The 13,333-nt window shown below is 36.8% G+C and overlaps 2 protein-coding genes across 3 annotated transcripts in view; one reads left to right on the top strand and one right to left on the bottom strand.

The window, feature by feature from the left end:
- Positions 1-13,069, top strand: part of LOC127865178 (TRAF-type zinc finger domain-containing protein 1-like) — a 29,097-nt gene extending 16,028 nt beyond the window's left edge. Inside the window, exons 5-9 of one of the 2 annotated variants that reach the window (XM_052405149.1) lie at positions 1,445-1,571; positions 2,247-2,862; positions 3,533-3,620; positions 6,095-6,224; positions 6,420-13,069. In XM_052405149.1, coding sequence (XP_052261109.1) covers positions 1,445-1,571; positions 2,247-2,862; positions 3,533-3,620; positions 6,095-6,224; positions 6,420-6,443 — 985 coding nt within the window. In that variant the 3' untranslated portion in view covers positions 6,444-13,069. The remainder of the gene's footprint in view (positions 1-1,444; positions 1,572-2,246; positions 2,863-3,532; positions 3,621-6,094; positions 6,225-6,419) is intronic. The other variant, XM_052405148.1, reaches the window with a different exon arrangement.
- The window catches only part of LOC127865239 (E3 ubiquitin-protein ligase RNF185-like), a 422,044-nt gene that overhangs the window by 376,125 nt on the left and 32,586 nt on the right, over positions 1-13,333 (bottom strand). The gene's annotated exons all lie outside the window — the stretch shown is intronic.

The raw sequence follows: 13,333 nt of genomic DNA, 5'->3' as shown, positions 1-13,333 counted from the left end.
GATACAAGAGTTGAGTTAAAAAATGGTTCTGGTCAGTTCAATAACATGGCTGCCGGGGAGGGGAAGGAGTTTTCTTACATTTATATAGTAAAAAAAAGCTTGTGAACACTCTAGAAGTCACATTTTTTGCCCCGATCATTATGAAACTTGGTGAAATGATTGGTTTTATATATATCTCAGATGAGTTTGCAAATGGTCCCGATCGGTAAAAAAACATGGCCACCAGGGGGGGGGGGGGGGCAGTTTTCCTTATGTGACTAGAGAGAAACCTTGTGATCGAACACTACAGAAGTCTCATTTTTTGCGTAATCATTGTGAAACTTAGTCAATACATTGGTTTTATTGATTTCTCGGACAAGTTGGAAAATGGCTCAGAGCGGTGAAACACACTTTTTAGCTCACCTGATTGCTCAGGTGAGGTTTTAAAATTGGTCTTTGTCCGCCGTCCGTTTGTCCACATTTGGTTTGTAAACACTCTAGCATTCACACTTCTCAAGTATTCTTTATGAAAGTTGCTGAAAGATCTCAGTCAAGTTTGAAAATGAGCAAAATCACATAATTAATGCCATAATTATTGCCCTTAGATTGTCCAAATTTTCATTATATTATACAAAATCCTTGTAAACACTCTAGAGGTCACAATTTTGTTTCAGATTTTATGAATCTTGGTCAAAATATTTATTTTTGTAAGCAAAGTTTGATGTTTGGTAAGGGGGGTCAACTCAAAATATAGGTCACCAGGTAAAATCTTACAAAAACAAAAACACTCCATACGCCAGAGTTTTGGTTCAATAATGATGAAACTTGACCAGGATGTTTGTCTGGACAATATCTAGGTCAAGTTTGACGTTTGGTAAAGATTAAATGAAACGACTCCTCTCATGTGAGCAAACTAGGGCCATCTTGGCCCTCTTGTTCATTATAATTTGAAACTTTGTCACTCAAAATGATGTTTTTACTAATTAATATCATAGCCACATGCTTACCACCTGTGGTGGGAAAGAATTGATCTATAAATTATTTTTTACCAGTAGAAGACATGTATTCTGCTTGTAATTCTGTTAAAACCTTTTGTATGATTGGATTCTGCTTGTAATTCTGTTAAAACCTTTTGTATGATTGGTCATTGTAATAACTTAGCTAACAAAGAGGAAATGAGAAGCTGATGTTAAGGTCATGCAAGCAAACTTGTCATCATGACCAAGGCTAACTTGTATAGATATTTCTATTGTTGCTCATATTGATATGTTATGCATTAACTGAGCTTTACAAAAATAAACTTGGTAAGCAGCTAAAACATTCAAAGAAAAAGTAATGTAGTTTTCAAGTCTTCTTCAAATTGTTTGTTTATATCCCTGAACAGTTGATATAAACATTTAGGAATATAGAATGAACATTAGACCATATAAATATCAAATGACAGCATTGCACTCCCATGTTAAAGGCGTGAAGTAGCAGACGTGTATTCTGGGGACCAGGAGCCATTTGACCCAGACTATAGTGACATGTTGATGCTGCCATGTGAGTTTTGTGATGAACAGTTCCCCATGGATATGCTTATAATGCACCAGGTAAGCACGACATCTGATAGTTGTAGGCAACTGCAGAAAATAAGTTCTGTTAAAGCAATCGTAAATGTCCCTTGATTCACTCTTTAATGCATATGAATAAGGGCTTTATTACTAGAAGCTACATAGAAAAGACTCAGAAAACCTGAGTTGTTATTTTAAGATCCGCATATGTAGACACCTTGCTGAAGGCACAAGATAATCCCGAAATAGGGATGGGAAACTTTGATTTTATTTATTGAGTACATATAAAAGTAATAAAATCTCAATATTAGTCTGTGGATTATTTAAATAATTTATTTGCTCTATTGTTATTATATTAAATGATTTTACTTCTCTAATGAACAGAGTAAACTGACAGAATAGTATAGATAAGAACACATAGAAGATGAATTTATCTATGTTGGTGCTGAAAAATAGAGGTCAACAAACTTTTAGATCCAAAAAACATTCCAGATTTGAAGAATGCACAAAATTTCCCATCAACAAAAATAAATGAAATCACAGTATAATTTGACTTCATATTAAATTAGTTTCATTAGGGTATCATTAGGGTTTAACAAAACAATATAAATGGTTACCTTTCAAGAACCTTTTTGTGTGTGAGCTATATTGTTTCATTTTACTAATTGGGCTACATGTACATGTTGAAACCATAGACAATTATTTTAACTTCAGGCTGTGTGTGAGCACAACCGGTCCATGACACCTGCTGCTGTCACCAGGTCACCTCCTAAGCCCAAGACTAGTATCACCAGTGCTCAAAGACTTACCTCAGAGTTCCCAAATCTCAGAGTGCTGCAACCAAAGCCTTCCAATGTGCTCGCCCACAACCTTGATAACAGTGATGATGACAGCAGCCCATTCGTTATGGCAACAAAGCCCAGGGAACCCCACAAGGTGCAAAAGCCCACGCCTTCCCTGGCCGGTAATGGTGCTAGAGGGTCCTCAAAGCTGTCTAATGTTCCCCCCGGGGAGGTGACCCGGGCAATACTGAAGAAGTATGGAGCCGAGGCCACTGACAGGGGAGACTTCTATACGAGGAAAGGAGCCTCTTCAACAAACGGTGATACATCCAAAGACAGTGGTCGGAATTCTTCAAATTCTAACCTGGCTGAGGGGCAGGGTAAGCGTGGTACTGGTGCCTCCAGGACCAGGAGTACCCTGGACAACCTAATGCAAGACCCCAGAGACTTGGCAGGATCTGCACATGACCTGCTGGGTCATATAGGGACTGTGCCTAGGAGAACTGAACCTGCCCGACAGCCAGGATCCATGTCTACAAATGCTAGAGGTATGGTGGGAGAAGTATATCTTATGTGTCTATGCAGATTGTCAAACACTTGTTTGTTTTGAAATATATTTTTAATCAATTGCATTATCCTCATTGTGTAATTTTAGGTCAGATTTTGGCTACTTTTGTTTCTGAAGTTATCATATACCTTTCAGTCGTTTTACACAGGATGGCATTGTGGGATGGTGAAGTGAATTTAAAAAAGGGTATTTTATTTGTGGTAAATTTAAAAAAAAGGCAACAAATACAACAAAAAGGCTTTTTTAGGAAAAAGTTTAAGGGCATTAGTGGCAGTTTTGAAGAAAGTATTAAAATATCTGTTAACATACACACTTTAGTGTTATTGTTGTTTTATTGATTTACTTACCGGTAATTGAGTTCAATATTAGCAGATTATGTTACAAATTTAAGGGTGTATACTTAATTATGCAATTTTTATCATCATGCATTAAAAAGAACAAAAGTTATGCACATTTATTTATAAATGACTTACTACAAAATCATGATTATTAATATAGACAATTAGCAGATTATGGTATCCTTTAAAAGTAATTAAGGGATTTATACTGGAAATACTAAGGATATCTGTCCATCATTCTGTGTGTCTGTCAATCGGTCTTTTTGTCTGCCAAATAACAGTTTCTATAACATATTGCTGTATATTTTTTAGTTTCAACCAAGAGCTCCAGTTCAGTTCCTGAGGTCCAGAGACGGGCACCAGTAAATGAGAACAGTATACCAGGGATTGCCAAGAACAGGTGATTTGTCTGGGATTTATGTAGGCTATATTGTGTACCATAAATGCAAACAAGCAGTAGTTGAAGTTATTTTGACTCTCTGTTTTATTTTGTGTAACTTGTATTATGCCTTTAAAGAAAGTTATATTAAAATACATTTCCTTTATCGTTTGACAATAAGTTAAATAGTCATAAAGGAATACACATAGTCACACAATTAAGATTGCATTTGTTTCATATGCTGTATACTAGCATTGAATGGAAGTTCATGTCAAAATGAATGCTTCAATGAGTTATATTCAATATTCAAATATTCTGATAACTATCAGAAACCCTTTAATTTCCTTAAGGTGTGCTAGTTTTGTTTAAATGTTTTAAACTCACTGGAGCACAATATTATCATAGCTAGCTTTTGTGATCACCTTCTTTCTCTCATTCATCGTAAACATTTGTTTTTTGAAACTTTAGAGGCTGCATTAATTACCCAATTTTCATGAAAATTGGTCAAAACATTTGTCCCAATGATATCATGGCCAATTGGAAACTGGGTCACTTGGGGTCAAAACTAGGTTATTAGGTCAATTCAGAAAAAGCTTAAACTCTAGAGGCCAGGTTTATTTTCCAATCTTCATGAAAGTTGGTCAGAAGATTTCTCCCTGTGATAAGTCTAATTTTGTCCCAATGAAATCCCAGCTGAGTTTGAAACTGATTTATGTGGGGTCATTAACTAGGTCAATGGGTCAAAATAAAGAACAGTGTGAGCAGTAGTTATGCAATCAAGTGCAATCTTTATGAAACTTGCTAAAAACATTTATTCAAATGATTTCTTGGCTGAGTAATATATGGTTTCCATTCAAATTGATAAACATGGCTGCGATGTAAAGGGGTTGGCAGGTTTCCTTATGTGGTTATAGTCAAACCATTTGAACACTTTGATATCCACTCATTATGAATTGTGTTCAGAACATTATAGATTGTTTGAAAATACTTGTGGTATTTTCATAAACATGGCTGTCAGGTATTTGTGTAGTTATCTATTATACGACTCTTGTGAAACCATAAGAATACTACCTGATAAGATCTGTTTTGTTCCTTTGTATCTCATTTCAGCATCCTTAGGGTCTTTGGCCCTATTTGATACAGTATTAATATTAATTGCAGTTAAATTGTATACATAGTTATATGAGAGGATAGTAATGTCTCGGAGTCGAACTTTGTATATAGCTGCAACATGCCTATGCTATTATTTTCATCATACATATCATAAATACTGTAATGAGCACACACATCATACTATGTATAAGGTTATGTGTATTGTTTACTGTTCAAAGGTTTAATGAAATATTCTCTACTGCTCTCTTATTTGCTAAGCTTTTTTAGGAGACAACCCGAGGTATTGTTATAGCCAGCTCGTCGTCCGGTGCGTGCTAAAACCTTAACATTGGCTCTAAAATCAAAGTGCTTCCACCTCTACAACTTCATATGTAGCTGCACCTTGATGAGTTCTACACGCCACACCCATATTTGGGTCACTAGGTCAAAGGTCAAGGTCACTGTGACCTCTAAAAGAAATTAAAAAATCTTCTGACAAGCTTTCATTTATTATGCCCCCCTTCGAAGAAGAGGGGGTATATTGTTTTGCACATGTCGGTCGGTCCTTCGGTCGGACGGTCCGTCCACCAGATGGTTTTCGGATAATAACTCAAGAATGCTTAGGCCTAGGATCATGAAACTTCATAGGTACATTGATCATGACTGGCAGATGACCCCTATTGATTTTTCAGGTCACTAGGTCAAAGGTCAAGGTCACAGTGACTCAAAATAGTAAAATGGTTTCCGGATGATAACTCAAGAATGCTTACGCCTAGGATCATGAAACCTCATAGGAACATTGATCATGACTAGCAGATGACCCCTATTGATTTCCAGGTCACTAGGTCAAAGGTCAAGGTAACAGTGACCTGAAACAGTAAAATGGTTTCAGGATGATAACTCAAGAATGCTTACGCCAAGGATCATAAAACTTCATAGGTACATTGATCATGACTGGCAGATGACCCCTATTGTTTTTTGGTATGTGAGTCTTCCTACATGACTTAAAGATGAAGTGTGAAATTCATTATGTTTGATTTATTTTTGGCAAATTAATGGGCTTTGGACTCAGACATTTTCTCTATAATAACTCTTTTCTGGAGTTTTTTTACGCAATGCTTTCAGATATTAACCTTATTTTTGGTATTTGAGTCTAATTTATGACTTATTAAGATGCGCAGTAGGGGGCATTGCGTTTCTCAAATGCTCTTGTTCAAAACTGCACCCGCAGCTGAGCGCTGGCACCAGCTATTTTGTGCTCTTGTTATTAACTTAAACATGGAGGCGTACTTAAATTATGGAGGGATTATCACTTGGGATTTTCTGATGGGAAAATTGTAGATGTTATGTTTAAAATGAAATTACCTGCAAGAATATCATGTTCGTATGTTCCCTGTCTGCAGGACTGGACGTCCAGGTGTTGAAGTGCGAGTGAGGCCCAGCATAGCAGACCAGCCATCTGATCTGGTATCACAACCCAGGACCAGGGCCAACATGTTTGGAGCAGCCGGCAAAGCTACAACAGTGACTAATGTAAGATTGCCTTTAACAAATGCATCATATTGTTATTGATGTGCTTTTCATCTTACATTTTAAATGCAATGTTTGTATTCTCCCATGGAAATGTATGTCATGAAAATACCAAAGTTTTCTTTTCTGTCTTACAGATTCTTTTTTGCTACAAACTATCAGACTGTCACCATATTGTTTTACTTTGGTTTGTTTCAGAGGAAAAGAAGTGATCAGTTATAGCTGGTGTTGTCAAGACAATCTACTGTGTTTCTGTGATAACTCTTCTGTGATTGCCAGTTTTGCTCTGCTGTACCGAATGAGTTTAGATTGCATGTGTGTATCTCTGTTGCCTCATACTCCACCATGAAATGTAACATGTGTTCAAAGAAAGTACACTTCTTGGTGAAATCTGCAACCAGCTCAGAGGAAAAATAATCGAAGAAGATATTATGTGATGCATATCATTCAGCTCATTATCTCTGTTTATTAAAAGGAGATACCGTTGCTTGTTGAATGAAATATTTTTAAAATGGTTGAAGAAAGTTACCAAATGATTTTTGTATATTTATGGAAGGAACTCGGTTACAATTCAAATCAATGTTTCTTTTTTATTCCTTAATTTGAAGGAATTTTAAAATTACTTAAATGTCTCAAAGGTGATATAAACACCTTGTTTTGAGTTATACAATTACATCTTTTAGAGGAGATAGGAAATAACTTTTAATATAAAGAAATCACTTTGATAGAAAGAATGTGTGAAGCAATATTCTTATATTTTCTTTAAGAAGAATTCTCCTACAGTTGATCATGATATCTTTGAGTTAGCTGTGTTTTCAACTGTTGGAAGTTTAAGATGTATGTAAAAGTATGTAAAGAGGGATAAGATAACTTCTGATTTAGAATTCACACGGGAATTCATTTCATTCAGAAAAGCACAATATTTCAGTTTGTTGTGTTTGATGATGCAAATTTGTGGGCAGAAATTTGATGACTGACATGACATGTTTTTTACACCTCACGTGAGCATAATGATGGTTATTTGTTAGCTTTTGTGATCAACTTTTGTATGTTGTCAATTGTCAACATTAACAATGTAAAAAGGGAAATTAATTGTCATGAAAACTTGCTCAGAACATTTGTACTCAAGATATGTTTACTGAGTTTGAAAATGGTCTGTTGAAAATCATGGGTGCCAGTTTTCTATATCAAGCTATAGTAAAATTGTGTTAACTCCCCAAAGTAATATTTGTGTCCAATCTCCTTGAAAGATGCCTTAGAACAGTTGTGGTAGGACTAAGGTAGTCCTGCAGCGCCCAGCGTTGTGTGTTGTCAACAATTTGCTTCAAACAACATCTTCTTAACTGTTTGGAGGAATTTACAAAGCTTAACAGGAATAGATCTTGGGTGACCCTCTATCAAAGTTGTTTAAATTGCTCTGCAGCCAATTGTATAAACAGTGGTTTAAATTTACTGTGGTAATTTGATTACCGCAGTAATTTGCATGGTTAGGTTACCGCCGTTTATTTTCATTTGTATAAACGATGGTTACTGCGCGGTTACCTAACCATTGAAATTTGTCAACTTACCGCAGTAAAATTACCAACAATGCAATACCGGTACTTAACATGATGTCATTTTCGCGCAAATTGTAAATTTGACAGCCGACGCTTTTGCAAAATGGAAAATGTCAACAAAAGAGCGAAAGCTTTTAACGAGCGCGAAATCGAAGTAATGACAGATTACATGAAATTGAATATTCACAAGCTTAGAATGAATCATGGCTCGGGCGGTCCGGGCATGGTTGCTCGAGTCTGTGAGATCTGGGACGAACTTTTAGCTGGTGTAAACGCATGCGGAAACGGACCGAGGACACTACAACAAATCAAGGAAAAGTGGAGGAACATGGTAAATATAGAATAAGTATTTCTTTTATTAGAAATTTACATAAAATATACACCATTTCCAATTATGCGAGTGAAATTGATTTAACGTACGACAAAATTAAGCGAGCACTAAGGGATATTTCGAACGGTGGTGGGCTCAAACCCTCGACTGCCGTAGTAACGACACGTTTTTTTTTTCATTTGAGCTAACATCTCACACACGGGTGGCGCAAGCTACAATTCATAGATTTCTAATTCTAAATAATGAAATATGAACTACGTCAGTACGTGTTTTGGATAAGATTCCATGGATTTAAAAATTAATGCAGTTTTTCCTGGACATCAATAATACAAATTGGCTTACCGTCTCTGTCACAAGTTGCCTGTACGTTGATCGAGTGATAGTGTTTCCTGTTGACGTACGCTGCTTCGTCGGGCTGCCCGGGTGATAGAAGACGGATGTGGGTTCCGTCTATACAACCAATGACAGAAGGGAATCCCCAAACCCGGAAGAAGTCATTAGTCGCTCGGCGTCGGTCTTCGTCGCTGGTTGGAAATTTAATGAAACGGTCCTTCAGTCCGAAAATAGCGTCAACGACAGCGGTGATAACCCGAGAAACAGTAGCTATGTCAACGCCGAAGGTGTCACCGATAACCTGAAGAAAATTCCCAGTAGCCAAGAATCGAAGAGTTATAAGTATCTGCTGCCGTGTTGACAGAGACCTGTTTTGTCGCGTCTGTCGTCGTAAAATAGGGTCCGAGACGTCGACAAGTCGGTCAAGGCTCTGGGCAGAAAACCTATACCTTCGGCACAGTTCGTCGTCATCAAGTCCATTCGTTTGTAAGTCAATTCGTCGAAATCGTCGCTGTCGTCTGTGTCTAAAAAAAAGTACGTCCGCCATGTTGGTCAGTAGTCCGTGTGGTAACCAGCGTCTAACCAGCTCATAGAGGTGGGTTACAAATCACCGCGGTAATAGAGCGGTTACTGGCAACGTCGTTTTTTATACAAACCGCCGAGACGCGGTAACCACAGCGGTTACTGCGATATTTCGGTTACCTTGTGGTTAAATTGTTTATACAATCGGCTGCTGGTGTGCTGCATATGAAATTCAGCTGAGCTAAACATCAACTTTAAAAAAGGAAATTAAAAAAAAATCTTCTACTTTGAAAATGCAAGGCTCAGAGGTTTCATATTTGGTGTGTTTGTCTTGTCGTACTCTATGAATATTGTTCTAATTATGTACCTGGGGTCAAAACTTGCCATGTCCCAGGGGTCACATGATTAATACTTATATATAAAATAGCTTTATATATCTTTTTCTCTGAGATGCTTCATATTTGGTGTGTAACATTGTCTAGTGCTCCTCTAAAAACATTTTCAAATAATGCATATGGGGTCAGAAATGAACACGCCCCAAGGGCCATATGATTTATGTAGACTTATGTATTAAATATTGACAAATCGTCTTTTCAAAAACTGCAATGCTCAAAGATTTATCTTGGTATGTTTAGCATCATCTAGTGATCCTCTACACAAATTATTCAAATCATGGTCCTAAGATCAAAACTGGCCTTGCCTCGTGGGGTACAAGAGTTAAATAGACTTAATAAGTTATAACTTTAAATAAAATCTCATTTTATTTATAGAACTTAATATTTGCTGTGTAAAATTGTGTACTGTTTATGGCCCTAAGGTCAAAACTTGCCTTATACCTAGGTGGAATTCTGCAACCTAGTTTATGTGTCAATTCAGAATATGCACACTGAAGTTATTGCCAGCAAGAACCAATATGATATTTTACAAACCATCATGTAATAGTGTACATACCTGTAATTTATGCCTGATGCAAATACCTTTAATCACTGTGCCTTGTATCTGTGATGAACAAGTCTAACATGTGATATGCTTTTTAAGATTATCTTTTTCATGTTGCATGATTACCTGAGTCCTGATGCTTTAAGTGAATATCCACAATTGGTAAAACATGTAAACTGTATGGATAGTGCATTTTCAAACATTTTTAAAATTGTTAAAAGTATACATTTTTACTGTTTTCAGTTGTTGCACTTTAATTATCTACTATTACTATTAATCTGAGTATCTGGTGGTAGTTTTGTCTATATAACCAACAAAATTTGGTATTTGTATCATTATTGTATGTTGTTGTTATTACTTAAAGTAAAATGCATTTAAAACGAGAAACACAATGCGTTCTTTTAACTTGAATATGATCACTGAACATCATTATCATATTTCAGGTCCCAGCTGGCACTTGATTTGCGACAGATGTAACTATTTACTAAGTAGGTGCTTGCTTTTATTATTCACTGGTAAAAAATGATTTTTATAAGACATCATAAAAAAAGAGGGGAAACCCAAAATCAATGGTCAATCAAGAGTATCATCTTTACCAGTCTAGAAGAAAACGACATTGAAAATAAACGCCAATTCAATCTAAAGCAGCCAGTGTCAAACTGGAATGCCCTGTACATGTTCTGAAACTGATGCAATGTTTGAAGAGGAGAGTGGAGAAGGCAACGACTCTTACTCTTTAGGCCTTCAGAGCAGTCCAGACTAATCTTACCAGAAACTTCCAAGATGCCGGTCAGATTTATCAAAGAAAACCAAGCAGTTCTTCCTGGAGTGACAGATGTGCCAGATGGAGGTTGCACCGGCAGCACTTCCGATAGGTTGATAAAGATTTTAAGTCGGCAAGCAATCTGTCAAGCGAACGTGGTGTCACCACTCAGAGCAACACCTCCCTGAATGCAAACTGAAGGTACAGACGACTAAAGGAAACAGAGCATCATTGATAGAAGCAAAAATCTTACGAGGCACACAATTGCACCATTGGCACAAAATGCCTGGTGGCTCAGAGTTAATATCTGAGGGCCATGCTTCGCCAGGACTGGCACAACGAGCAATACTAGGAATTGCACCATGAAGAGGGCGGACCAAGACTTGAGACGTCAAAATCATTGTGCAAGTCACGCTCCAAGCGGCAGAGCACGAGGAACCAAAGCACCGATTCAGGAAAGCATAGCAGATGACATGAATTGCTTTCCAAAAACATTTCCGTGCCAAGAGAGGGAGTATTGAAATACAACAGAGTGGGCGATAAAAACATAAAGCTGCCTTCTACAAAATAAATCTCAATCAATACTTTGGACCGTATCGAAAATCGTTTCAAGGACAGATTTTGATCCCATGATATCGTGAATTCTGGTGAATCTTTATTTTACTGAATAAATAACACAAAATAGTTTTATTACACTCGCAAATGAGCAATGACAGACTGAATAAATAACACAAATACTACTTGTTTGATTACACTCGCAATAGTTCAATTACACAGACACTAAATTATATTGTGCCATTCTACTATACTTCCATCGACTGTTCCTTGTTGGTAATATTTTGTTTACAAAAATAACAAAAAATGCATTTTCAAATTTTTCTCAGCCAGGAGAATGTTGTGATTTTGACAGGGCATCGACAACAGCGCAAATGTTTACATTCTGCAGACTTCATCATAATTTGTATTGTGTTTTTAGCTCACCTGAGCACAATGTGCTCATGGTGAGCTTTTGTGATCGCCTTTTGTCCGTCAATCTGCATCAACATTTGCCTTGTTAACACTCTAGAGGCCACATTTATTGTCCAATCTTCATGAAATTTGGTCAGAAGATTCATCCCCCAATAATGTCTTGGACGAGTTTGAAAATTATCCCAGTTGCTTTAAAACCATGGCAGGGTATTTTTCCTTATATGGCTTTAGTAAAACCTTGTGAACACTATAGAGGCCACATTTATTTCCGATATTCATGAAACTTGGTCAGAAAATGTGTCCCAATTATATCTTGGACGAGTTAGAAAATGGTTTCGGTTGATTTAAATATATTACCACAAAGGGGGCGTGGCATTTTTCCCTACATGTATAGCTATAGTAAACCTTGTTAACACTCTGGAGGCCCCATTTATTGTCCGATCATCATGAAACTTGGTCAGAAGATTTTTCCCAATGATATCTTGGACAAGTTCAAAAATGGTTCTGGTTGATTGAAAAACATGGCCACCAGGGGACAGGGCATTTTTTCTTATATGCTGCCTATGGCTTTCGTAAAACATTGTTAACACTCTAGGGGCCACATTTATTGTCCGATCTTCATGAAACTTGGTCAGAAGATTTATTCAAATGATATTTTGGATGAGTTCAAAAATGGTTCCGGTTGGCTGAAAAACATGGCCATCAGGGGGCGTGTCATTTTTCCTTATATGGCTATAGTAAAACACTATATAGAGGCCACATTTATTGTCTGATCTTCATGAATTTGGTCAGAAGATTTGTCCCAATTATATCTTGGACAAATTAAAAAACTGTTCCAGGTGGTTGAAAAACATGGCCACCAGGGGGCGGGGGAATTTTCCTTATATGGCTATTGTAAAAACTTGTTAACACTCTTAAAAGTTACATTTATTTTCCAATCTTCATGAAACTTGGTCAGAACATTTGTTGTAATGATACCTTGGATGTGTACGAAAATGGTTCCTGTCTGTTGAAAAACGTGGCTGCCAGGGTGTTCACTATTCATGAAAGTAGGTAAGAACATATGTTCTTATGACATCTTTGGCTGCACAGGTCAGTTCCTTTGAATCTCAGGCGAGCGACTTTGGGACTTTTAGGCCCTCTTGTTTTATTATTGTCAGTTGTTCATTTGAAACGTTAGTAAAAGGACTAACCTGTATTGTGCTTCTCATTACTTTAACAACCAAACTACAATTATATTGCAATATCTGACACACAATGATAATTTCAAGTTCAAATCGGTGCTAAAAAATCTAGGTCAATAAATCAAATTAAAATAAATGCTTGTGGACACTTTAGAATTGTAACAATGTAGAGGTCTGAACTAGGATAATCCTCATGAGATTAGATTGACTAGTGGCACTTTGTAATAAGACAATACAATCAAGCGCAGATGACTGTAAATTATAGACATTTTTTAAACGCACTGCACACAATTTCATTAACTAATATCACTAAAAAGATTGACTTCAAGAAATGATATTATAAAGATAGATGGGATCACCACAATGCATTCACCATTAAGACCACAATTTCAATTGTGGTGCCAATGGTGATAGCTGAAACATTGCATCACCATGTTACCTAGACACATCAGAGATATGTAATTAATTCATTAGAACTCAGCAAACACAAAATACATTAGTGGTTTATGCTTTAC

This window comes from Dreissena polymorpha, chromosome 1 (genome assembly GCF_020536995.1).
Source record: "Dreissena polymorpha isolate Duluth1 chromosome 1, UMN_Dpol_1.0, whole genome shotgun sequence".
NCBI classification, from domain to species: domain Eukaryota; kingdom Metazoa; phylum Mollusca; class Bivalvia; order Myida; family Dreissenidae; genus Dreissena; species Dreissena polymorpha.
The sequence above is the reverse complement of the archived record's forward strand: the minus strand, read 5'-3'. Positions and strand labels throughout refer to the sequence as shown.